The 24,641-nt window shown below is 54.9% G+C and overlaps 1 protein-coding gene across 1 annotated transcript; it reads right to left on the minus strand.

The window, feature by feature from the left end:
* Positions 1-1,309: 1,309 nt before the first annotated feature.
* CDHR1 (cadherin related family member 1) lies at positions 1,310-24,396 on the minus strand. Its single transcript, XM_040242858.1, has 17 exons — positions 24,342-24,396; positions 23,739-23,834; positions 22,822-22,967; positions 21,990-22,040; positions 20,740-20,829; positions 19,488-19,574; positions 17,844-17,960; positions 16,642-16,785; positions 14,619-14,697; positions 13,245-13,345; positions 10,216-10,419; positions 9,469-9,621; positions 7,619-7,783; positions 7,131-7,198; positions 6,395-6,623; positions 4,540-4,797; positions 1,310-3,727 (listed from the first exon to the last, which is right to left on the minus strand). The coding sequence occupies exons 1-17, from the start codon at positions 24,394-24,396 to the stop codon at positions 3,167-3,169; spliced, it is 2,604 nt and encodes an 867-aa protein (XP_040098792.1). The 3' UTR covers positions 1,310-3,166.
* Positions 24,397-24,641: the final 245 nt, after the last annotated feature.

The raw sequence follows: 24,641 nt of genomic DNA on the forward strand, positions 1-24,641 counted from the left end.
TCTCCTGGTACCCGGGAGAGGTTTCCAGGCTCATCAGAGGGCGGGAAACATCCTGGAAGTAAGGATGAGCAGAAGCAGCCCTCCCCTCCGGGCACGATGCTCTAGCCTGGGGACCATCAGCTGTCCTCAACTGCCCTCGTGTACAGCTAAGAATAGCGCCTGCCTCCTGAGCTCGCATCAGCAGAAACAAAGCTGTGGCAGGTGCTTTGCATAGATTAGCTCTTGTCATCCTCATAGCAGTGTTTTTGTGCACTATGTATTGATGAGGAAAATGAGGTCCATGGGGGCTTTGGTGTCTGGCCCCAAATCACACTTAGGTGGCAGAACCAGGATTCAGACTCAGGGCTGTCAGACTGTAAAGCACAATGTTATTTCATATAATTAGAAAGTCTGAGCTCAACCACAGGAAAGAAACACACTGTTCTACAGACTGCTTGGAGACCCAAGAATGGGACAGCCTGCCCTATCTGTCACCCTGCCTCCCAACTCTTTACCTTGAGGTGTAACATTGTGCTTGCCCAATGTGGCTGGCCAGGCACTCCCTTGCCCCTGCCCCCACCCCATTCCCTGCAGTGGCATTGGCCCACGCTCACTCCCACTGGTCTGGGGTCTCCTCCAGTGCCACCACCTTTGTGGGTCCCTTACGGGTCCACCGTATCTTCCTCCTCTTTCTCAGCACGACTTGCGCTGGCAATGCGGCTCTCTGCCCATACTTTCCAGCACAAGAGTTGCTCATGTGCCTAGTTTCCAAGATTGACTTTGCCTTGGTTCAAGTTCCCAGGCTTGTCCTGGAGCTCCACTCTCCACCCTTGGGCCCACTGTCCCAGAGACGACACTGATTCCATGTGTGGGCTTCCATGCCCACACCTGCCCTCTCTGAGCTGGGCTGGGATAATTAGTGCTAGCTCCAGACACTATTCCTCCCCAGGCAGCCCTGCTGGGGCTTGTCCTGCTTGAGAGAAAAGCCCCATCCAGGCCAGGATCTACTCAGGTAGACAAGCCCCACAAATGCATTGCTGTTGGAGATGTATGCATGGCAATTTGGAAAAACTTTTGCAGCCTCCCACAGTCAGATCTGGGGGTTGGGGGATGGATCCGGTAAAAGAACCAAGCGGCAGCCCTGATCTTGGCTATCAGGAAGATTGGCCTCTACAAGTCAGCTAACACTGATGTGGGACAGGGATCCAGAGGGGTCTCCCCGGTGGTCTAGTGTTTAAGACTCTGTGTTCTCATGCAGGAGCACAGGTTTGATCTCTGGTTGGGAAACTAAGATCCTGCATGCTGCAGGAGTGGCAGAATTTTTTTTAAAAAAGGCAGGAAGCTAGAGGTCAGGTTGGCTTTTGGTTAACAGATTTTATTGATCATTTACAAAAAAGGTTGACCACATGCAAGTTGTAAGGATGCTGCATTATCTGTGAAGGGCAAACATGATCCAACCTAGTCTTGAAACCCATACCCACTTGTTGAGACTGGGCTCCTAGTTTGTTAGAGCCCAGCTGTTAATACACCCTGGGTTGTGGACCGCAGAAACCCCAGCAAGGAGCCTGCACACCAGCTCATCTGAGTAACACCTCCACACACCAACTCAGAAATCAAGAAAGCCACATATGCTTACAATCTGTGGTTAAATTCACAGACATATCCTAGAGGAGTTATGAGTGAGTGGAGTGAAATGCAAGCAACTGTTCTGTTTCTCTCTCTAGACACATATTTGTATTTCTTCTTGGCAAGTGTCCTTAAAGTCAGATGGAACTTCTTTGCATTAAATGAAGCTTGCACGTCGTCTCTGTTGGGGGCGGTGGTCACAAGCGGAGGAGGTGCGGTCTGACTAGAGGGACGTGCTAAGGAGCCCAGAGCCCTCAAACCAGGTTCCTGCCGCCAAACTTCCGTGACCTCTGGCAGTCACTCTCCCTCTTGGGAACTCGTTTTAGTCATGTTGGCAAGATGGAGCTTTGGCTGGCTGTGCGGCCCAGCTCTGGTTCTTTCTGACAACGGCTGGCCTGGGCTGCATGGGGGATGTGGCTGGGGGGAGGTGGAAGGGAAGCTATGCCATGATCCAGCTCCAGTCATCTTGGATCAGTGGCAGCACCCTACCCCTAGCACAGCGCCCCCTGTGGGTGCTTGGCAGAACAGCTGGGAGGCTCCTAATATTTTGTGGAAGAGCTGCACCCAGGAGAACTGGCCAGGGGAAAAATACTTCCTATTTGTGCTGCTTTGCACCTGGTTAAAGCCCTCATCACTACTACTTGTTTTGATCCTCACCCCAGACCTGTGAATAAGGCTGATTCACGTTCTTCATTTTCCAGATGAGAAAGAGGATGAGCCTTCCCAAGGTTATCACACGTGAGCGGAAGAGCTGGATAAAAACAGAAGTCTCCCCAGATCTCAGCCCTGCTCTGTCTCCTCAAGGACTTCTAGTGGGACAGCTCCTAAGGGTACCTGTTGCTCCTGCAGATGTCTCTGGGGCAACCAGCTTGGCTCCAGCCATCTCTGGGCCCAGGGCAGCCCTGGCTCGGGGAGGGCTCACTCCCACAGAGTCCATCTTATACCTCTGTGTCCCTGGTCCTGAGGGGGCATAGCAGGGGCTCACAGTCTCTGCCCAGACCCCATCCTCCATCTTCCAATGGGTTTTAGGCGCAGGCCCACAGTCGGCAAGAGTTCTCAGCACGTCTTCGCCCTCTGGCTACATTTGGTTTCCCACAGCCTGCAAGGTTCGCTGACCCTCAGCCTCAGTCAGCCCCTGAGCCTTTTTCTGCTCCTGCTCCTGGCTGGAGGCTTCAGGATCCAGGTGCTAGTCAGCCTTGTCACATGTGGCCAGGGATCTGCTCCTGAACTAAGAAAGCTGGGGCCCCAGCAGGACCCAAGCGACACTGTGAGGTCTGGAGTTGGAGAATAGAAGACATCAATCTGGCTCCTTGTTGCTGCCCAGCCTCTGCTGCACGGGGAACGTTGCACATGTGCAGAGAAGCTGGGTGGTGGGGAAGTGTTTCCCAACTGCAGTCATAGCCAGAGGAATAAATCCTTTGCCCAAGGCATTGTCCAGAGCCCTGGTTACGGGGGTTACACCATTGTACAAAACAGGGGTGACCCTAAGGAGCAGAGTTGAGGAGCGTGGCCCAGGCATCAGGGCAACTGGAGTGGGGAGAGAGGGGTCACAGGACACAGTCTAGAAGTAAGCTTTGCTATGTAGATTCTTCTTCTCAAACTTTTGCCTGAGCTCAGAGACTAGAGCTGACTGGATGGGGCTTCCCACAGCCTTGCGTTTTGCCATGGCCCTGGGTTTTGGTGATGGTTGTTGGGGTTGCTGAGGGGCAAGTGAGCCAGAGACAGTGGGCACGGTCCAGGGGGCCTGGCCCATGCTAGGTGCCGTGCTGGGTGGTGGGGGGGGAGCGGGGGCTTGGGGGGGCGGTGCGCTCCCACGGCTGTTGTTGTTGCAGTTCTCATTGGGAGGAGCCTCTTTGAGCACAAACTTGTCAGCGGCCTTGGTCCTTCGGAACTTAAGCCATTTGATGCGGATGCTGCGGGGTGCAGGGCTGGGCCGCTTGCGGAGAACTCGCCGCACCGGCTGGACCTTGTTGGACTTCTTGTTGCGCCAGAAGGTGGCAGTGGAGATGAGGACGGTCAAGGCCACAATGATGGCCATAATGCCAGCCAGCACGCCCACGGCCTTCATGGGGTTCTCTTTGGTCTGCATCAGGAAGGCGGCCATGGGGCCTCGGGACAGCATCTGGAAGAGAGGTGCCTTCAGCCGCTCCTGCCTGGAGCCCACAGGACAGAGCAGGGGCCCTGAGCTCCCTTAGGCCAGATGGTTTTTAAGCTTTCTGGGGTCAGTCGTCCCCTAGAGAATCTGATGAGAACTATGGGCTTTATTCCAGGAAAAAAAAAAAAACCCACACAGAAAAAATACAATGCAGGCTGGATTGGATGAAGAACTCCTGTATTAGCTGGCACTGCTTTCCTTTGATGGGGGTGGGGGTGTCATATCTGCCCAAGTATATTAGGAACCTCTTAAGGGATGACTTCCTGCCAGACACTGAGCTGAGAACCACACATGATTTTACTTCTGCCTTTCAACACGCATGTGAAGGAGGCGTCGTGAGTGCCATTTCACAGGAAGGGGAAAGACTTAGCAAAGTCACACTGCTACAAAGTGTTGAAACTGGTATTTCGACCTGATGTCAAAGCCTGTGCGTTGGATGGCACAGGTAGTCTCTGTGAGCACGGGGTGGGTGTCTTTGGAGGAAGGTGGTCTTTCTTTCCACGGACTTCCCTGGTGGCTCAGACAGTAAAGCGTCTGTCTACAATGTGGGAGACCTGGGTTCGAGCCCTGGGTTGGGAAGATCCCCTGGAGAAGGAAGTGGCAATCCACTCCAGTACTATTGCCTGGAAAATCCCATGGACAAAGGAGCCTGGTAGGCTACAGCCTATGGGGTTGCAAAGAGTCAGACACGACTGAGCAACTTCACTTTCTCTCTGGCCACGTTGCAGGGAGGCCTGAGCTGGCCTCTGACCAACCCTCCACGTGGGCTTCATACTCACCTCGGTGTCTACGATGTCAATCTTGAGCAAGGCTTTGGTGCTGAAGGATGGGGAGCCATGGTCCTTGGCCTGCACCTCCAGGGACCACGTGCGGTCCCCACTGGGCGTGAGGCTGTGCAGGGCATCCAGGGATCGGATGGAGTTCTTGAGCCAGATCTCTCCCGTGTGTGCGTCGATGTCGAACACGTTGGCCGGCTCTGCGTGGGTGATGGAATAGTCCAGTAGGTTGTTGGGCTCTTCTGCGTCCTGGTCTGTGGCCTGTGCACAGGGAGGGATAGGCGGAGCTGGGCTCTGAGCGTCATATTTGTGTCCCCTGGCTGAACCGACAAGTCATATGCAGTTTGCTGGGTTGATGGGAAATGGTCCTAATCCTGTTTTGAGTGAATGGAACTGGAAGAATTGAATGAGCCAAGGTCTGTGTTTGGCTATATACATGTGCTGTCAATCTCAGAACAAGCCTAGTCAAGTCAGTACCGCTAAGAAACAAAAAGCCTGGAGGCTGAGTGTCTTGCGTAAGGATGGAGAGGGAGAAGGAAGGGAGCTGGGTCTAGAGTCAAGCCTGTTGGGTTTCGGGGTTCATGCTTTCTCCATGTTGGGAAGGCAGAGCAGTGAAGGAGCAGTGCTGTGAAAGCAGGCAGACAGCTGCGTGAACACAGGCCAACCAAACATGCAACCTGCCTGAGCTTCCATTTCTTAATCTGTAAAGTGGCAATAATATCTTCTTTCTCAGAGGTTAATTCTGGGTGGAGGCGGGCATGGGGGTATACAGTGAAAGTGAAAAGTGAAAGTGTTAGTCTCTAAGTCATGTCCAATTCTTTGTGACCCATGTCCATTCTTTGCGGTCCCATGGACTGTAGCCTGCCAGGCTCCTCTGTCCATAGAATTCTCCAGGCAAGAATAGTGGAGTGGGGTGCCATTCCCTTCTCCAGGGGATCTTCTTAATCCAAGGATCAAACCCGGATCTCCTTCATTGCAGGCAAATTCTTTACTATCCGAACCACTAGGGGTATATAAAGTACCTTAAAAATCATTGCCTATTTCAGGAGTCCAAGATATTTGAAAAGAAATTCTTAAGCCACAGCACCACTTGCAGCTGCAGAAACAAAGCTTTTTTTTTTTTTTTGGTCTAAGAATGATGGACATTTAGACACCGGCGCCAGGCTCACACCTGGCCAGTGACATACCAGGGGTAGGCAGGGCAAGGACAGAGAGGAAGGGAGTGGGCATTGCCGGGCCAACAGCCAGGCTGCTGGTGTGGGGGTTGCTGGTGGCTGCTGGGGGGAGCAGGGCGGAGTTAGCCACAGTGACCCCAGAAGTGCCAGGTCCAGGATGGCCAGAGTTAGGGGCTCACGCAGAGCCTGGATTGTCATGTGGTTGGTGCCCACAGAGGGTTGAGGCCAGCCTTCAGTCCGTGGTGAGAGGGTGGAGGGGCCCGGCAGGCAGCAGCCTCTCCAGCGAGGTTCTGGGCATCTGGCTAGCAGCTCCCGGATATAGCAGCTGGACGCTGGGCCGCCTGCTGAGCTGAGTCGTGGCTTCTAGCCTGTCGGATGCTCACGTGGGGAAATGCCGTGGGACCCTGCTTCCCCAGGCCAGTCACTCCTGCAAAGCTTGAAGGGAGGGTCCCCATGGGACTCTAGCCAGAAGCATACGCAAGCTGCCAGCATCAGGCCCACAGATCCTCTCGGACAGTACTGGACGGGTGCCTGGCTCCCACAGTGTGCCCGAGATACTAAGGAGGAAGCTACCTAAGCCCGCTGGGGCGAGGCAGGGAGAGGACAGGCTCCGAGGGCCCTGGAGTTGGCCGAGTGCACAGTGACCAAGCCGTGACGACAGCTTGGCTACTTTTGAAGCTCACCTCAATTTTCACTGGGCTCCCCAGCACCATTGTCTTCTCCTGGACGCTCTTTCCAAACTGGGGGTAGTGGTCATTGACATCCAGCAGTGTGATGAACACCTCGGCCAGGCTGTACCTGCCCTCCATGTCCTCCGCCTTCACGTAGAAGTTGTATCTGGCAGTGCCCTCAGCGTCCAGGCTGGCCCAGGGCTGGGTGTAGATGATCCCGGAGGACGGGTGGATCAGGAAGCTGCCGGGCACAGAGAGTGCAGCCAGGGTGTGCAGAAGCACGCCCACGTGTGCACACACGTGCCTGCAGTAAGGAGCCGCCTCCAAGAAGAAGCAGCGATGCGTTGGGCAGCTTCTCTGAGCATCTCGTCTGTTCCTCTCCACATCCTCACAGTCTGACTGAGGGAGGCAGGCCCACTCAGCTACTTACTATCAATGTGGAACTTCACCCATCACAGCCCTTCCCTCTCCCCCCATGGCCTGCCTCTCCCTAGCACCGCAGGCCATGAGCCCCACTTCCAGGGTGTGGTGATGACCTTACTTCTCTCAGACTCACCTCCTCAGGTGTATCCCCACACCTCTGCCTCGGGCTCTCTACAGCTGCCCTTCATTCCCGGCCCCCAGGCTCACCTCCCCAGCCCAGGTGCTTCGGCCCAGCCTCCTCCTCCCTTCAGCCCAGATCCTCCTCCCCCCTCAGCCTCCCAAACCCCTTGCCCAAGGCCCTGACTGGGTTTCTGGATTTACTCACAGGTCTGCCCCAGATCCATAAATGGAGTATTTGACTTCACCCCAGGGCCCTGTGTCTGGATCCACGGCCTGGAAGAGAGAAAGCTCCCAGTGGCCCTGGTCCCTTTGTCAGAGCATGTTGGCAGCTCTTGCTTTCAATGGCCACACAAGGATTTGGGTGGGGTGGGAGGGTGCCCAGCTGGGGAGAACTGCAGGCCTGCTTTGGAGCCCTAGTTTCGCCTCAGGTCTAAAGCATTGGAGAAACCAGATCTGGAAGGCCTTCTACTTCTCATTACATGGCCTCACTATCATCCTGTGAGGTGCTATTATGCCCATTGTACAGAACAAAAACTGAGGCTCAGAGAGGGCGCATAGCTTGTCCAAGGACACAGCCAATGAATGTGGGTTTATCGAATCAAACAGGAGCCCAGGTTTGTCTGACTTCACAGGGACCCCCTTCAGTGGGGCTCACGACCCCACCCTCAGTCCCTGGGGCAGCCCCCAACCCACTGTAACAGCCAACACGTTGGAGCCCCCGGGGGCGTTCTCGGGGATCCTGGCGACGTAGTAGTGGGAGGTGAACTTGGGGACGTTGTCATTGGTATCCAGGAGCTGGATCACGACATCCGCCGTGGAGCTGAACTTCTCTGGGGTGCTCACTTCAATGGCGAGGAGCTGGGGAAGGAAGGAAAAGGAAGACTTGTCTGGATGGCAGTTGCTCTGCAGAGAGCCTGTCACATCCTGTCTCGGTATCACCCCGGCACCCACCTGCCTTGCCTCCCATTTTCTCTGCTGCCAGCCAGCTATTCCTGCCGCCACCTGCAGGGGGCACCTCTAAGGCAAACATAATCCTTCCCCCGCCCCCCTCACAACTGACCGCAATGCCTGGTTTCTTATAGTTGCCATTTGCATTGGAACCAGTTTCTTTTGCTCCATTGGTTCGTATATTATTATTATTATTATTTTGCTTTCAATTTAAAGCAATTTTGCTTCATAATATAATTTCATATGTTAGAGCAAATTCTTGCCTCATACTGTTTTTTTCCCTGATTATTCTTATCAGTTTGTTTCTCCAGATAAAAGCCAGTATAATTGTGTCAAGTCCCCTACATTCTCCCCTAAGGAAATTGTGGGTAAGACTTAGTTGAAGTGGCATTGGATTCTTTATTAACCTGATGAGAATCTGCATTTTTGAACAGGGTTTGTCTTTATATTTCTCACCTTCTTTTATCTTTTCATTAAATTTGTACATTTTTTGTTATTTGTATGCTCGAATCTTGTTATGGTAACTCTTAGGAATTTTATCTATTAGCTGTTCTTATAAAAGTGATCTCTAATTCCATTATTCTCATTGCTATTTTTTTTGGAATGCAGGAAAATTATTAGATTTTGTGACCTAACTTTGTAATCCATCATGTTAGCAACTTTGCAGTATCTAACAATGTTTTGATCATTTCTTTTAGATTTTTCTAAGCAAGCAATCACATCATCTAAAAACAATGATAACTTTATCTCTTCCTTTCTAATGATTGTACCTTTTATTTCCTTTCTTATTTAGGAATAACGTTTAATTCTAGGAACAGTGTTAAACAATACTGGTAATAGCAGGTATCCACGTTTTGTTCATGACTTCAAAGAATGCTTTTAAAATTTCACTTTCATTGGTTGATTGATTGAAGTATAGTTGATTAACAATGTTGTATAGACTTTCACTTTTAAGTATGATGCTATCAATATGTATGCATGTATAATTATAAATAATTATAACAATTTAAATTAATATCAGCAAAGTACTTTTTCTTTTTATTAATATTGGGTTGGTCAAAAAGTTTGTTTGCATTTTTCCACAACATCCAACATCTTATGGAAAATTCCAAATGAACTTTTGGGTCAACCCCCATATTTATTTACATATTTATGTAAATATACATTAACTTTATGTGTTTATCATTTTGAATAATTCCAAATACAAAGGAACTTTTCTCATCCTTTGCTAAAGTTTTTAACAGAACAATTGGCATGTCGAGTGCAAACAAGAAAACATCTCTCCTGATGATCAGAGAGTTTTTTCTCTCAGTCTGTTCACATGGCACAGGGGTGGTTTTTCTTTGGACCACCCTCCTCCTTGCATGCCTGGGGAGAGCTGTAGTTAGACACTGGAGCTCAGTGAGGCTGTGGAGTAGAGGGGAGCTCTTGTATCATACTTTTCCTCTCCCCACTGCTCCCCAAGTCAGAAGGAGGAGCAGAGGGAAAGAGTAGGGCTAGGAGGGCTAGGGGGTGACGAGAGGCCTCTCAAGGATGAATCTAGGTACTACTGTGACACCCCTCCCCCGTTCAAGGTAGTGCACAGCGTCACCTACCTTGAAGGTCAACACTTTAAACTTTTCAAAGTCAATGGCAGCTGAGTTCTCCACAATGATCGTGACTTGGGCTTCATTCAGGACCGTCTGCGGGACCACTCGGAAGATGCCCCCAGGTCCCACCAGCCGCAAGTTGAATTTGGCATTGGCTCCCTGGGCAACGGTTTGGAGAGCGGAAACAGGGAAGATGAATGAGAATAAACCATTATAGAGTCGTGCTGTGCAAGGGGACTTTGCATGCCCTTGACCCTGGGAGGTAAGCATTCTTAGGAGAGGCGGCCAAGAATCAGAAAAGTTGAGTGAACTATGAGGACTAAGCGAAGAAGCAAGCACAGAAAGCCCAGCCCTGCGCTGGGCACAGGAGGCAACAGGACACGTTCACAGCGTCTGGAGGGTCAGACCCAGAGGTGCTTTCACTTTTTAAGGCCTCACGCATGGCTTGCAGGACTTCATCGCCCAGCCAGGGCTTGAACCCTGGGCAATGGCACCGAAAGCCGGGAAAACTTCCAGAGGTGCTTTTTCCAACTGGCTTTTCTTTTTAATTGATTGTGAATATCTTTAGGCCATGCAGCTGGTCTCTGATTACCTAGGCTCCCTCCTCTCTCTCTTGGTTATCCACTCTTGCCTCATTCCTTTTGTGACCCTCCAGGCCCGGTGACATCAGCGGGAAAGGTTCAGACAAGCTCAGCTTTGGGCCTCGGTCCCCAGCGGTTTGCAGGAAGACAGGTGGAGGGCAGGACCACAAACCTGGTCTGAGTCATTGACGGTGATCTTGAGGCCCCGAAGGATCTCCCCCTGGGGGGGGTGCTCATACATGGACAGCTCAAATCTGTTCTGGGGTCCACTCTCCCCATAGAATGTCGGTGGGTGGTTGTTGAGGTCCACGATCCGGATGGTGACAGGCACCATGGCCTGGGCGGCTGGAGTCCCTGCAGAGCTGACCTCAGTCACCTGGGTGGGGGGACAGGTGGCTATGGCTGTGTGGCAGGCTGACTCCAACAATGGCCCCAATGATCCCTGCTTCTTGGTATCTATGCCCTTATGTAATCTCTTTTCTTAAAAAAAAGAAAATTTATTTGTTTGCACCAAGTCTTAGTCAAGGCATGTGGGATCTAGTTCCCTGATCAGTGATTGAACCCTGGGCCCCCTACACTGGGAGCATGGAATCTTAGCCACTGGCCCACCAGAGAAGTCCCTGTAATCTCCTCTTTTTGAGTGTGGCTTGGCCTAGGGACCTGCTTCAAACTGATAAAATATAGCGGAGGTGATGAAATATCATTTTGTGATTAGATTAGATCATAAATTCTGTCTTTTAGCAAAGCAGACAGCTCTGTTGACAGCTTCTCTGATGTTTCGAAGAACTAATGGTGATCGCCAGTCAACAGCTGGAGAGGAACCGCGGTTCTTAGTCCACCAGCCCGAGAGGAAGTAAGTCCCGCCAATAACCATGTGAGCCCAGAAGCTCATCCTTCCTTGTTGGGCCTTCAGATGAGAACCTGGTCTTGGCTGAATATCTGTCGGCAGCCATGTGAGAGACCGTGAAACTGAGGACCCAGCTAAGCTGACCCTAGATTCCTGCCCACAGCAACTGCAGTGTTTAAATGTGTGTTGTTTTCAGACAATAAGTTTGTGGTAAAACATTACAACAGTCCTAGGAAACTAGCACAGAGCTATTACTAGTCTTGTTTTACAGATGAGGCAGGAGGGGTCAGGTGGTCACCGGGGGTCACACAGCTGGACTAGAAGAAGGAAGATGCTTCTGATTCCTTAGTCAGTGCTCTCTCCACTGCATCACACCGCCCTCTTCTTGTAGCCAGACATAGGGTCAAACCCTAGCCCTGCCACAAATGCCCTTGTGTCCACTTGCCAGGGGGAGGCTGCAGGGAAGACAGGTGTGGTGAGGCAGCAGTGGCTGACCAATACAGCCTGCAAGCCGGGGCTGAGTGTCCACAGGTGCCTCATGGGCACGTGGCAAATATCACATGAGGCCTGGAAGGGCTTCCTCCCCCCTTCCTATAAGCAGGCTCTGGCCTTCAACTTACCGTCCTCTAATCACCCTCCCGGACTCCACTCTGTCATACACTAGCTGCTTCATAACTCTTCTTTTTAATTTTTAAAAAATTTTTATTTATTTTTCTGGCCACATCCCAAGGCATTCGGAACTTCCCTGATCAGGGATGGAACCCACGACCCCTGCATGGGAAGGGTGGAGTCCCCGCCGCTGGGCCAGCAGGGAAGTCCCACTCTTCTTTTCTAGAACTTATTCCTCTGCCTCCTTTTCGCTCCTCCCACTCAGCTGTCGGCCTGTCCCCAAGAAAGACGCTTCACGCCGATCCCCACGCTGCATGTGGTACGGCCACTCTCCCTCACCCTCCAGCGTGCTCCGTCCCCTCGGCTAATGCGACTCCACACTGCAGGTTGGCCTTAACCCCATCTCTCCTTCACCTGCTCCTCCCCCTTCCTCCCTCTTGGTCGGGGTGCTCCAGCAGTGGTGTTCCCAGCTAGTGGCTCCTCTCTCCGCGGCGCCCTCCTCTGGGTGGTCTCAGCCCCTCCTAGCCTTTCACAGCTACCTGTGCGTGGATGCTGTCTGAAGCTCAAACCTGTACACTTAGGTGTGGATTTTCAACTTGAGTGTCCCTGAGGCACCAAAACACGTCATGCCTGTCCTATTCAACTGGCCTCCCCTCCTGGGTTTCTGAAGGTGTGGACCTACACTGGCTTCTCCCGTCCCTCTGCTCTCCCCGACCCCTCCCAGCCACGTTCCGTGGTGTCCGCCTCCTTCATAGCTTGCAGCCCGTCCATTTTTCCCATCCCACCTTCCCTCACCCCCACGGGCCCTTGCCGTCTATCACCTGGGCTGATGGCTCTGCTGCCCTGCTCCTCATATGATTCCCTTCAAACCCGAGTTGGGACCAGGGTTTTCAGATGCCAGGCCGGGACTAGTGCCAGGATCACCGGGGAGCTCGAAACATGCAGAGTCCTGGGTTTCCCCCAGACACACTACATTCCTATCCCCCGTGGTGGGCCCTGGAAATCTTTGTTTGCCAAGCTCTCTGAATCTGAGAATCCCTCTAGTTTAGTGAGTAGTCAGAGTGAGCTTTGACAAGACTCCAATCCTGTTCAAAACCTTTCCACGGCTCTTCAATGCTCTTGGGCAGGACTAGCTATATAGTTTGCAGGCTAAGTGAAAAATGAAACGAGCTGGCCCCTTGTTAGAAAATTGCTAAGAATTTCAAGACAGCAAGAGCAAAGCATTAAGCCCAGCGCAGGACACTTCTAATTGCGGTCCCTGTGTAATCACACAGGTTGCATGGCCACAAAGCTGGCCCCGTTGCAGGAAAAATCCATACCTGTATTCAGAGCCTTTGCTCCTCTGTCCCCCCACTTGGGGTCCAGCTGTTTCTCCATTACAGGCTGATGTGGACTCTTGGCTCAGGTCCCACTTGCTCCTCATTGTCGCCCTGGTATATCACGTGCTTTCACCCCCAGCCCTGGCTCACTAAGCTTCCCTCGCTTGCAATGCCTCCGCCTGCCCCAACCAACCGATGCTCCTCACACCTCTCTGTTTCCCGGGCCCTACCTATGTTCAAGGCACTGCTGCTCCCACCCTCCCTTCTCTGCCTTGTCCCGGCTCCCCACACCAGCTGCCAACTCTTGCAGGTGTTCCCTGAAACAATGTCTAGATCCTCCCCCTGACCGTGGGCCCTGAGGGGTAAGGAGTGGGGGGCCAGGGTCTTATCACCTTTGGTGGAGAAGGCCAAGATCGAGGGAGGTACCTGCACACGCAGCTCATACACCTCTCTCCGGAGCTGGGAAGGGCTCTGCGTCACGGAGATGGCTCCAGATGTCTCATTAATTTCAAAGGCTCCATCACTTCCTGTCACAGAGAGATGTGCCCTGCAGTTCTGAACAAGGCCACACGGTGGCGCAGGGGAGTTGTGCCAGGTCTCACAGGGTATTTCATTCAAGTCTCCTGTATCTCTGTGTCTTGCCAGTGAGGAAGCTGAGCTCAGAGGGGCTCAGTAACTTGTCTTAGGTTACACGGTGAGTGCAGAGCTGGGGCTTCAAGTCACTACTTTCCGGCTCCCAGGTTCCCTAGTATTTTGCTTCTCTCATGCATGCATGTGTGGTGTGTGGTGTGTGGGTGGGTTTGATGGAAAGAGAAAGGAGAAATAAAGAGGTACAAAGGGAGGGAGATAAGAAAAGGGGGAGGGAGGAGTGAAAATAATGGAAAGAAAGAAGAGAAAGATTGGAGGAGGAGGAGAAGCAGGAGAAGGAGAGGCAAGAAGATGGGCGAGGTGGGCTGGGTGCTTGGTAGGTGTGTGCAGGCTTGCAGCTGTGGAGGGGAGGGAAGGTAGTCGGAGGTCTTTGTGCCTGGGCGAGAAGCCTGTCTGTGACGGTGGGCACGTGTGCACGTGTGTGAGCTGCTGGAAGGGGAGTGTGCAGCAGGCATGTCCCAGGGACAGGGTCAGAGGAAGTGATGGTATCTGAGTGAGGGCATGGAGACGTGTGCATGTGTGTGGGGCCAGGTACCAGGTGTGGTGGCCCCTGGAGGGTACCAGTTACTGAGGGCTGAAGAGCCCTCCCTGAGCTGGCTCCTCCTGCTCAGATGTTGCCCAATTGTGGAAGGAGGCAGCAGACTCAAGCCCAGTGGGAACTTGGGATGATTTAGCTTCTTTGAGCCTCAGTTTTCTCATCCATACGCAGGGTGAGTATTAGGGACACCCTGAATCATCACTGTATTTAATTCACTTAATTCAATAATATGCTCTAAGCCAAAACATTTAAAGGAATGAGAAAAAACCATGGCAATTTAGAGTGGAAGAAAGCTTGCCACCCTTTCCTATCATGAGCATACACCCATGAGCGTGTGGGAACATGGCCTGGCGCCGCCTGTGTCGCACTCAGTAATGCCACTGCCCCTCCCCACCCAAGGCGCCGCTCCCTGTTACCGGACAGAACGACAAGCAGGGCCCAGAGCAGATGCCCAACGAGACGTGCTGCCTCCTGGAGGCACCCAGCCTCTGCTCTCCACGCACCTTGTCCTTCTGGCCTATAGATGAGGAAACTGGGACCCAGAGAGACTGGGGATCTCACCCTGCTTGCCCAGGGATGTGTACCTACAGCCCAGCAATGAGCCCCAGACTCACCATTCACCAGACTGTAGAGAATGCGGTTGGGTTTGCCCCGATCTCCATCCATGGCAACCACCGTCAAGACCTCTGAGCCCTGGGAGGAACAGAAGCAGCTGCCTGAGGCCAATTTCGGGGGTGGGGGGGTGCTGGGGTTCTCCCTTCCCCAGATACTGCTCCCATCACAGAGGGGAGGTGCCACCACACTGGAGAGTCAGGCCTCTGCCAGGCCCCATCCTTGCTCTGCAGGACGCTCATAGCCCTCTGGTCTCCCAGGGCTGGAGGGACAGCCTGTGCCTCGCTGCTTGCCCCCACGTGGGTTGGCACATAGCTGCCCAGGGACACTCAGGGCTCCTGCCTGGGCCTCCTCCTCACACCTCTTACACGCCTCCCTCCCCACACACCACCCTCAGGCCTCACCTCTCTTGCCCCTGCTCCAGCCTCACACCTGCTGCCTCATCTGTCTCTGGCCTTCAAAGGGGCCTGAAGGGAGAGCTGGGAGAGGGGCCAGGCAGAGGGGGTCCAGTGCAAAGTCCAGGAACTAGGATTTTGTCCTGTGGCTGCAGGGGCTGATCGAAGGGGTTGGGAAGCTGCCTCAACTGACAAGCCCTGTTCAAGCCCTGCCTGCCACCCTCTCCTCACCTCCCTACGTAGACCCTTCACCCCAGAGGCCTACCCATGCTCATGGCTGCTTCCTGACTGTCCTCTCCCCCTATTCCTAGCACCTCTTTCCCCCTTAGCTCCTCAGCGGGACATTCTGGGCCTCCCCCTGCTCTGCCCTACGGCCCCCATGGGGGAAGCGCGGCCTTTCTCTCTCCCTCTCTATGTCCATCTCCACCACTCAACTTGCAACTTCTGGAAAGGTGGTTTCTCAGCTTGGACCCAGCACAGGGGTGGTGCTCAGCAAGTGTTGGAAATAATCAGAAACTGGGGAAGTGAGACTAGAGGATGCAATTTCATTCCACGGAGAGTTCCAGGACTGCAGCCAGCTACTCCAGCACTCTTGCCTGGAAAATCCCATGGGCAGAGGAGCCAGGTAACCTGCAGTCCATGGGGTCGCTAAGAGTCGGACACAACTGAGCAACTTCACTTTCACTTTCCACTTTCATGCATTGGAGAAGGAAATGGCAACCCGCTCCTTTGCTCTTGCCTGGAGAATCCCAGGGACGGGGAGCCTGGTGGGCTGCTGTCTATGGGGTCGCACAGAGTCGGACACGACTGAAGTGACTTAGCTTAGCTTACGTGAGAGTTGACTCCAGCCTGGCCCCTGCTGGCTGGGAGCTCGTGGTCTGGTTGAGGGGCATAGTAACACATGGGGGCACCATAGAGGGGAAAGTGGCACCTGGGCTGAGTTGAGAAAGACGAGCGGCATTGTGCCCATGGGCACATGTCAGGCGAAGGCAAAAGAGTGGGGTGGGGAGACAGGCTGGGCTGAGTAAAGGACATTGCTGGCTCCTGGGTGGAGGGCTGGCCGGCCCTCGGATGCCAGGCCCAGGGCTGGAAATTGAGAGACCAAAAGGGGCAGAGGCTGAAGACAGCCTTTGACCTGGGCCTGCATGTGATGTCTGACAAGGGTGATTCAGCAGCAAACTGTGGGAGAACTACTGGCCCAAGGGGCCTCAGGCTACTGGCTTGGAGGAGAGGAAGCAACACTTTGGGGCCTCACCTCCTGTACAAAGTGCAGGAAAGGCCCCTCTAAACCAAACCATCAGCTCTTCTCCCAGCCTCTCTTCACAGCCCTTTTGAAGGGCTGACACTTGCAGCCAGGCTGGGGTAAGTGCGGATGAGTGAAGACATGCCTGGCACAGCCCTGGCACCCAAGAGGTGCTCCACACACGAGCAGCTTCCTCTTCCCCCTTACACTTCCCAGTGCAAAACGGCCTGTGTGTGGCCTGAGTCAGTGAATCCAGAACTGGCCTCCATGTGAGGCGAGTGAGCCTGGGCTGAGCCTAACCATCTCCACCGGGGGACCCTTGGGCAGTGCAAAGGACAGGGCGGGAGGCATCTGGAGGTGCATGGGTTGAGGGGTGCAGCTACCCACCGGAAGGGTGTCCTCATACACATAGCCATAGTAGGGCGTGCCCACGAAGACAGGGGCCGTGTCCTGCACATCCTCCACGTTGACCGTGACCTCGGTGGTGGCCGAGAGCACCACGTCGGCCCCTCGCAGCTTTCCCCCGCCATCCTGCAGAAGGATCAGAGAGGGGAGAGAGGTTGGGCTCCAGAGTCGAGCAGACTCCTGTTGAATCTGGCTCCTGCCACCGACTGGCCTCGAGGCCAGCAGCCCTCCCTGTTTCTATGTGCTTCTATGCCACTTAGAGATAATTTTCCCCCTCCTATGGGTGTTAGGACAATTAAATGAGATAATGCATCAAGGTCTTCAGCCAGTGCGCAGCAGGTGCTCAAAAGCATTCTTTTGGAAAGAGGGAATCATCTCTGAAGAGGAGCAGAGAAGGCGGGGGTCAGAGCCAAAATCTCTCCTCCCAGCCAGGAGCCCAGCCGCAAAGTCTCCTGAGAATCTTCGAAGAATATGAGCTGGACCCATGCCTGAGGGTACATCATGGAAGTGTGCACCTGCCAAGCCAGCCCTCATGGGGTAACTTCCAGGCGGGATTGGCTCAGGCCTCCCGACAGAGACTGAGGGGGCTGCCCTGTGGCCTACATGGCCAGCAGGGACTTTTCTGGAGAAGAAAACCAGGGGCTTAGAAGGAAGGCTGGGGTTTCCTGCCCTCGAAGGGAAGGGCAGTCACTTCAGTTGAGCACCTGCGGAGCTGCAAACCCTACACCACACTCTTTAGAAATATGAGGAATTTAGTCAAGTTTTGGGGTGGGCAGATGAGGAAATTGAGGCTCAGAGTGGGTAACTGGTCACACAGAGAGGCAGAGGCAGGATGGGCGAGCCTGGACAGAGAAACGGAGGTGCCCAAAGGCCAGGCTGTGTGGGGTGTGAGGGCGTGGCCACTGGGCCTACAGCGGGGAGGCCGGGGTCAGTCCTGAGGGGCGGACGCCCTCTCCCGGGAGGGACTATGCCCTCTCCGGCCCACAGAGACCAGCGTCCCCGAGGAATGTGTCTGTCCGGCAGGGTCCGCTCAACACAGATCCCGAGCAGCGGCAGCCCCACTCCCGCCTCCGCGGCGCCATCTGTCCCTCCATCATAGAACCTAAGTGCTCCCATCCGAGGGCAGCTTCGCCCGATGGAGGCTGAGGACTGCCGGGATGCTCCCATTCCTCCCTTCCTGTTACCTTGGCAACCACAGTGACGAAGTGGGCCCGGGCCTTCTCGAAGTCCAGGGTGGCCCCAGCCTGGAGGCGCAGCACCCCGCTGTGGCGGTCCACGGAGAACTCGGTGGGGTGCGGATTCTGTAAGAGCGAGGGCAGGCTGGGCCTTGGGGCGGGGCCCAGGCCGGCCCCGGGAGCACCCGCTCTGCTTACTGAAAGGGAGTCTTCACCATCCTTTGTTACAGGAACTCCGACCTAGGGGCTGAGGTGCAACTTCAGGGCACCCAGGCTTTTCTGTCTGCAGAGTCCCCCTTCCTGGAGCTCAGGCCTTCCACTCCCCCTCCCTCAGTCCAACTAAGATGTTCCAGCAGGGCTTCAGGTTTTCTCTCGGCCTCAGTTGGAAAACAACCGGGCCCAGCTTGGGGCTAAACTCTGGCCCAGAGTTCCCAGGTGGAAACGTCAGCAGCGTGCTCTAACCTAGAGGAGGTGAGGACTGAAAGCGGTAGAGACAGAGAGAACCTTCAGGATCTTCCAGCCCCACCATTAAGTGACTGTGGGTCAGCCAGGCAGCGTCTGGGTGGGGGTGGGGAAGGTCAGGTGGGGACAGGAGATGATCTCTGATCTGAAGACGGGGTCACTGTGGGTCAAGAGCTGTTGCTGGAGCTTCTCATGGGTTTAATCCTCACAACGGGCTTCGCGGGAGGCACTAGTGGTAAAGAATCCGCCTGCCAGTGCAGGAGACATGAGAGACCCAGGTTCAGTCCCTGGGTCAGGAAGACCCCCTGGAGGAGGGCATGGCAACCCACGCCAGGATTCTTGTCTGGAAAACCCCATGGACAGAGGAGCCTGGCAGGCTACAGCCCACGGTATTGCACTGCAGCGACTTAGCACGTACACACACAGTCCTCACAATCCAGTGAGGGTGTGCTTTCATCTTTCCCACTCGGTGCGTGAGGAAGCTGAGCAGGGAAAGTCACATAATGGTTGAACCCCTGTGCGGGGGAAGTGGTGGGATCTCTCCAGAACCCGTGGAGCCCAGGGGTGTTTCTAGGGTTTCTAACCGCTGAGCTACACTACCTTGAAAATTGTGAAAGCAAGAGATTAACAGTGGAGAGAAGAGGAGGAGCTGCGGAAACAGCAGCTGTGGCGGGAGGGCAGTGGGTTCTGGAGGGGCTGGAGGAGGGGCAGGAGACGTGGGGTGGGGTCTCCGCCTGTAACAGAGGGCATTGGGTGGACAGGGCCGGGGAGAGGGTGTCACATTTCTGCTCCTCCTGAGAGCTGCCTCTCCTTCCCTTTTTCCTCCTGACAATTCTAGGCCCAGACAGGTTTCTTTCACTCTGTGTGGGTACCAAATGCCCAGGTCATCTCCTGGGGAAGGGACTGGCCGGTGGTGAAGTGAGGGTCCTGAAATCTGGGGAAAGGAAGGCAGGTCAACTTAGCAGGAGCCAGGATGTGCCAGTCAGGGGAAGATGGCTTCTGCTCAGGGCAGTCTCGGGTCCCCGCCTGGTCCCCCATCTGAGTGAACTGAGACCTCGCTGGAATCGGACGCACCATCTCTGAGCATCTTTGGGAATCTTTGAGGCACGGACCTGACGGATGGCGGTGGAGGCCACCCAGGTGTCCCCACCAGCCCAGACCCCTGGCTGTTTGCTGAGCACCCCACCTCACCTTCAGGAAGTAGGTGACGCTCCCTGCGGAGCCGGTGTCCCTGTCCACTGCACGGACCCTGGCGAGACTGCTCCCAGAAGGTGTGTCCTGCGGGGCCACAGCCACAAAGGTCAGCCCCAGGAGCAGTGACAGGAGCTCAGGGAGCTGGGGTGTGGGAGCGTGGGAAGGTGGGGCCAGGGAAGTGAGGGCTAAAGACAGGTGAAAGGCAGTCACTGACCCAGGGAGCATGAACAGGAGGAGGGGCCTTGGTGGAGGAGGCACTGGAGTCCAATAGGGTCAGGAGAGGGGAACAAACAGACATCCTCCTTCCGAAAACAGCTTCAGGGCAAGAGCAAAGCAAAATCCAGGGCTCCCAACAGATGAAGGGTTTAAATATGAAATGACCGGAAATAGTTAATAAACAAGGGCATATTCAGTATCACCAGGGGTCACACACGTGCAACCTTAGAGCCAAAAAGAATAGCTTTCTCCTACTGAGTTAGCAGACATTTAAAACTGCAAGAATCCCCAGTGTGGGCCAGGAACCAGGAGACATACTCTTTCCCACATTCCGGGGTAAAGGCAAACAGGTTCCATTCTGGAAAATCAATTTGACAACGCCTCACATGTACCCATGCTTTGACCTAGCAATTTCAAATCATTCCCATTAGAGAAAAGGAAATTTTAAGTTCAGAGTTTGATGTTTCTTACGATGGCAACAATTTAAAGCACCTTTAATATCCAGACATAAAGGAACAGTTTAGTAAATGCTGGAATGTGCTATTAAAGGAAAGCTATTAAAATGTTAGGTACCCCAACTTCACGATTACAACTTCACGCTTATGTTATAAATTAAGTGAAAGAGACTTCAGAAAGCATATGTTTAGTAGTCACAACTATGTGAAACAAACAGAAAACAATAACCTATAATCACAGAACTGATGAGAATTTAACAAATTTAACGAATTTAACAAATTTAACTCTTTATATTTCTGCTTTTCTGTATATTTCACACTTCCACACTAAGAGTGCACTATAATTCTATTGGAAAATGGTATATAAATGTTCCTTTGGAATAATAATGAATGTATGAGGGGATGGCAGTGGAGGTGGGGAGAGGACACAGAGGGGAGGGGTGAGGTTAGTGAGCGATGGAGGGGCTCGTCCCTCCAGTGCCCGGCTCCCCTTGGCCAGGTCACACAGGTCAGTCCAGAGGACAGGCCACAGGTCTGCGTGGAAGGGCATCAACACTGCTCGGGGGCCCCTCGCTCACCTCGGGAACCTGGACAACGTAGGGCCCCTGGATAAACCTGGGCGCCTCATCATTGGCATCAGTAACTAGGATCGTGACTTTTTCTGCCACCTGCAAAGAGGCAAAGGGGACAGGAGTTGGGACAGTGAGACCTTCTGGGTGGTAAAGGAGCAATGTCCTCTAACAGCCCAGGTGCAGTCTCTGCCCCCTCTCCCCTTCCTCCCCCCTTCCCTCCCTCCTTCCCTTCCTCCCTCTTCCTTCCCTCTTTCATCATTCATGAAGCGCATATTATTATTAAGCAACTACTTGATGCCAAGCACTGTGCTCTGTCTGACCGTGTGAAATTTGCAGGGTGGAGTGGTGGGCAAAGATCAGCATGTACAAGCGTGTTATCATTCAGCCTGACAACAGCGACGTGCTGGCCGCTGAGGGCAAGGGCCTGCACCGCACGACTCTGGGGGCACGGTGCACCCCAACCTAGCTAACGGCACTGGTCTAGGTGGCTGCACCCAGAGGCTCAGAGAAGAGGCATGTGACCCAGCCTAGTGGAGGACACCAGGGGGGCCTGGGAAGCAAGCCATTTGTGGGTGAGAGGGAAAAGGGGGTGGAAGGTATGTCAGGAAGAAGCACGGGCAAAAGGCAAAGTGAAAGGCCTGGTGAGTTCAGAGAACAGAAAGGAAGCAGATTTAGGGCTAGACAGTAGGTAGGGCGAATGTGGGAGAGAAGGTGGTTGAGGCTGAGGGTGTTCTGAATGCCAGTCTGAAACTAGCACTCCATCCCAAGCGTAGTAGGGGAGCACCTGGCGGCATCTTCTGAGCTGGGAGACTGTGGCCAGGCAGGACTGTGTTGCACAGTGGTGCCTTCAGATTGGGGTCTGGGGGGAGGGGAGCCCCTGGGATTATCTGAGAAGCACTAAAAAGGGGTTGGTGAGAGTGGAGGCTGTGTAGGAAGAGGCAGGGAGGAGGGATGCATGCCCAGGTATTCAGCTTGTGCGATGAGGATGGAGCCAAGAGCCAGGTCGGAGGAGAGGGAAGGACTGAGGAGTCGCTGCTTGCGGAATGTGGGGGTGCTCCGTCGGCAGAAGGGCAGCAGGCAGGTCTGTCTCTTCCCACTCTCTCCCTTCCGTCCCCTCTCTCCTATGAGCTCACTGGGGCAGATCTTGTTGGACTTCAGCTGGGAGCCCCCACCCCCAGCCCCTGGGGGAGTGCATAGTGCTCAGACCCAGGGAGAGGCTGGAGGGGCGGTGGTGGCTGGCTGCAGTGTGCACTCACCAGGTTCAGCCCATCGGAAATGCTGATAATGGCTTCAATCTCATCCTCCCTCTGTGAAGCACAAGGGCAGAGTGAGGATCCGGGAGTCGGAGGTGCCCTGAGGACCCCGAAGCTGGGCACATCAGAGGGGCCCTGGAGCAGGGCGGGGTGGCCAAAAGCTTCCTCCACTACCTCTGGCCACGGTCATGCTTAAGACCTGGGTTGGGGTTTAACCCATCAAGAGTTCTCATAAACCTCAGGGGGCTTGGGTGCCAACAGAATCTGCACCCTCCTGCTAGAATGAGGAGAGTTGCTAACTGGTGTGCTGGAGGACGCAGGAAGGGGTTTTTCATCCTTTTAAAAATGTTCCTCTTTCTTCCTTTCATCTCTGCTGTATCCTACGGTTCCTCAGAGATCCAGGTCTGTGGTGTCTCAAACTCTCCCCAGGACATGGTGGGGCCTCAGTGAGGACCGTGTCAAGGTCTCCGGTCCTGCCCTGGGTTGATAGGCTGGGGCAGCGCCGTCGCACCTCCTTTGCTGTGTCCCCACCGTTTCCTTTCTCTGGGCTGGGGGGTCTGCTGGCAGCACCCCACAGCTGGGGTCCCGGCAGCTGGCTCACCTGCCTGGCATGGGGTCTCACAAGAGAAACACAGCCTGTCTCCCGAAGGCTCAGAGCGCACAGAGGGACGTACTTTTACACAAGTCAGACCTGCCCTTAAAACCAGCCCTGATCTGCTGGCTGAATTTTCTGTGACTTATGAGACCTCTCCAAGGGTGCTCTTGAGGGAACCTTCCAGCCCACCGAGGTCCGTCTGCAAACCTGGCAGGCAATGCCCCTCTCAGGTCCCCGTACCTCTCTGTCCAGCTCTTCAATCAGGGTGATGTTTCCCAAACTGGGGTCAACTGAAAAGACGCTTCTAGCGCCAGGGTTAAAGCTGATGTGGTAGGAGACAGGGTCTCCCTCGGGGTCTGTTCCATTCAGGGTGTACACATGAGAGCCTGGAAGAAGACAGAGGGGACACGCTGAGCACTGGCTGCTGCCCTCTCTTCCTCTTTATTCTTCCCGACGATCAGTTAGCGGGTCGTAGCCACTGCTTTACAGACTGTAATCTAGACTATAGACTACCGAGGGCTTCAGGGCTGCTGGGTTTAACTCTAGGGTCTCTTTCTGGAGCCAAGACTGGAGATGGAGGAGGGAAAAGGGAGGAGTCACTAAGGTGGAGCGGAGAGCCAAGGGCAGCACTGTTCCCCAAGCTTGGACTAGTTCTTCAGAGAATTCTCAGCAGGTGCTCCTTTTACACGGCTTGTCCTTGTTCTCAGGGCTCTGCCCATGCAGTGAACGAGAGGAAGTGCGAATCTCCCTCCTCCTCCCCCATCTCTGCAGATTCCAGTGAATTCATTGTTCAGGGTCCGTTTTAAAGCCTAGAGCCCTGGGGCTCTGGGAGTAAGTGCTTTGTTCAAGGTCATAAATACAGAGGGTCCGGAGCCCCGGATCTGGGGACCTCCGCCTGCCTCTTGGGGCTGGTCTTGTCTCTGGGCCGGCGGCTGGATCTCTAGAACTGCCGTGGCTCGGGTCTCCACGACTGCGTGGAGACCCTTCCCGCTACAGCCCCGGGGGATTCAGAGCGCTAACAGGGCTCCCGGGAGCGCCTGCCGCCTGGCGCTCGGCCTCTCGATAGGTTCGCAGGAGTCACGGGTTCGGTCCCTGTGTCCGGGGGAACGTGGGCCGCTCCTCCGGGAGACTGCGGGGCAGGCGCCAGCGCTACTCACCCACCGGCGTGTCCTCCGGGAGGCTGAACAGGGCCATGTTTCCGTTGGTGCTGCCCGCCCCGTTGTCGAAGAAGTGGGGGGCGAAGTTGGCCTGAGCTAGGGAGAGAACACAGAACAGAGGACAGCTGGGAGCGCCGAGGGGCAGCTCCGCACCCGCTGGTCGCGCTGTCCGGCCCCACAGGCGGGCAGGCTCCCCTCCTCGAGCCCCGCGCACCCACGAGGTCCCGCGGCTACCACCTCCGGTGCGCTCGGACTGGGCTGCACCTGTCAGGGCCACGCACCACCTGCGGTGTCTGGGACCTAGGCAGCGGCGATTTCAGCCTCATCGGTGGGCAGACTGGGAACCCGCGACCCAGAGAGGCACAGGTCCCTGGGCAAGGTCACACGAGGAGTGGGGATGCGCTCCCGCAGCCCCCGTGCAGCTGCCAAAGCTGCTTCTGGAGAAGCCAAGAACAGCGAGGGTCCCCGTTCCCCGCGCCCAGTCCCTGTCCCCAGCCCCACTCTGGAAGCGAGCGGTCCAGCACTGTCCCTAGGTCCCCCCGGGTGGAGCTGGCACCCATTTCTCGTCCCCATCGGGGCCCGCTGGACCCTGCGGCCACTCACCCAGGCTGAGGAACAGCATCCACAGGGCCAGGACGGCCGGCGGGCCGCGCCCCATGTCTCCGCGGGCGGGTGGTGCGGCTCCCCGCTGCCGAGGCCGGGCTCCGGAGCGTGGAGCATGCCCTGGGCGCACGACGAGTGCAGAGCTGACGACCCGGGCGGCGGCGGCGGCGGCGGCTGCGGCGGGAGGGGGCGCGGGCGGGAGTGCGAGGGCGCTAAGCGGATGACACAGCTCGGATCTGCGCCTCTGGAGCCTCCCGCCTGCCTCCTAATGAGACCAATTAGTGGGTGCAGAGCTGAGGG

Source organism: Oryx dammah, unplaced genomic scaffold (assembly GCF_014754425.2).
Source record: "Oryx dammah isolate SB20612 unplaced genomic scaffold, SCBI_Odam_1.1 HiC_scaffold_6, whole genome shotgun sequence".
Taxonomy (NCBI): domain Eukaryota; kingdom Metazoa; phylum Chordata; class Mammalia; order Artiodactyla; family Bovidae; genus Oryx; species Oryx dammah.

Coding starts and splice junctions, on each gene's coding strand:
- CDHR1 (XM_040242858.1), bottom strand. CDS start 24,396: ATGGGGCGCGGCCCGCCGGCCGTCCTGGCCCTGTGGATGCTGTTCCTC. Junction 10,420..13,244: donor TGTATGAGCTGCGTGTGCAG/GTACCTCCCTCG, acceptor CCCCCCACCCAG/GTGACTGAGGTCAGCTCTGC. Junction 4,798..6,394: donor GGAGCCCAGTGAAAATTGAG/GTGAGCTTCAAA, acceptor CCCTGTGCACAG/GCCACAGACCAGGACGCAGA.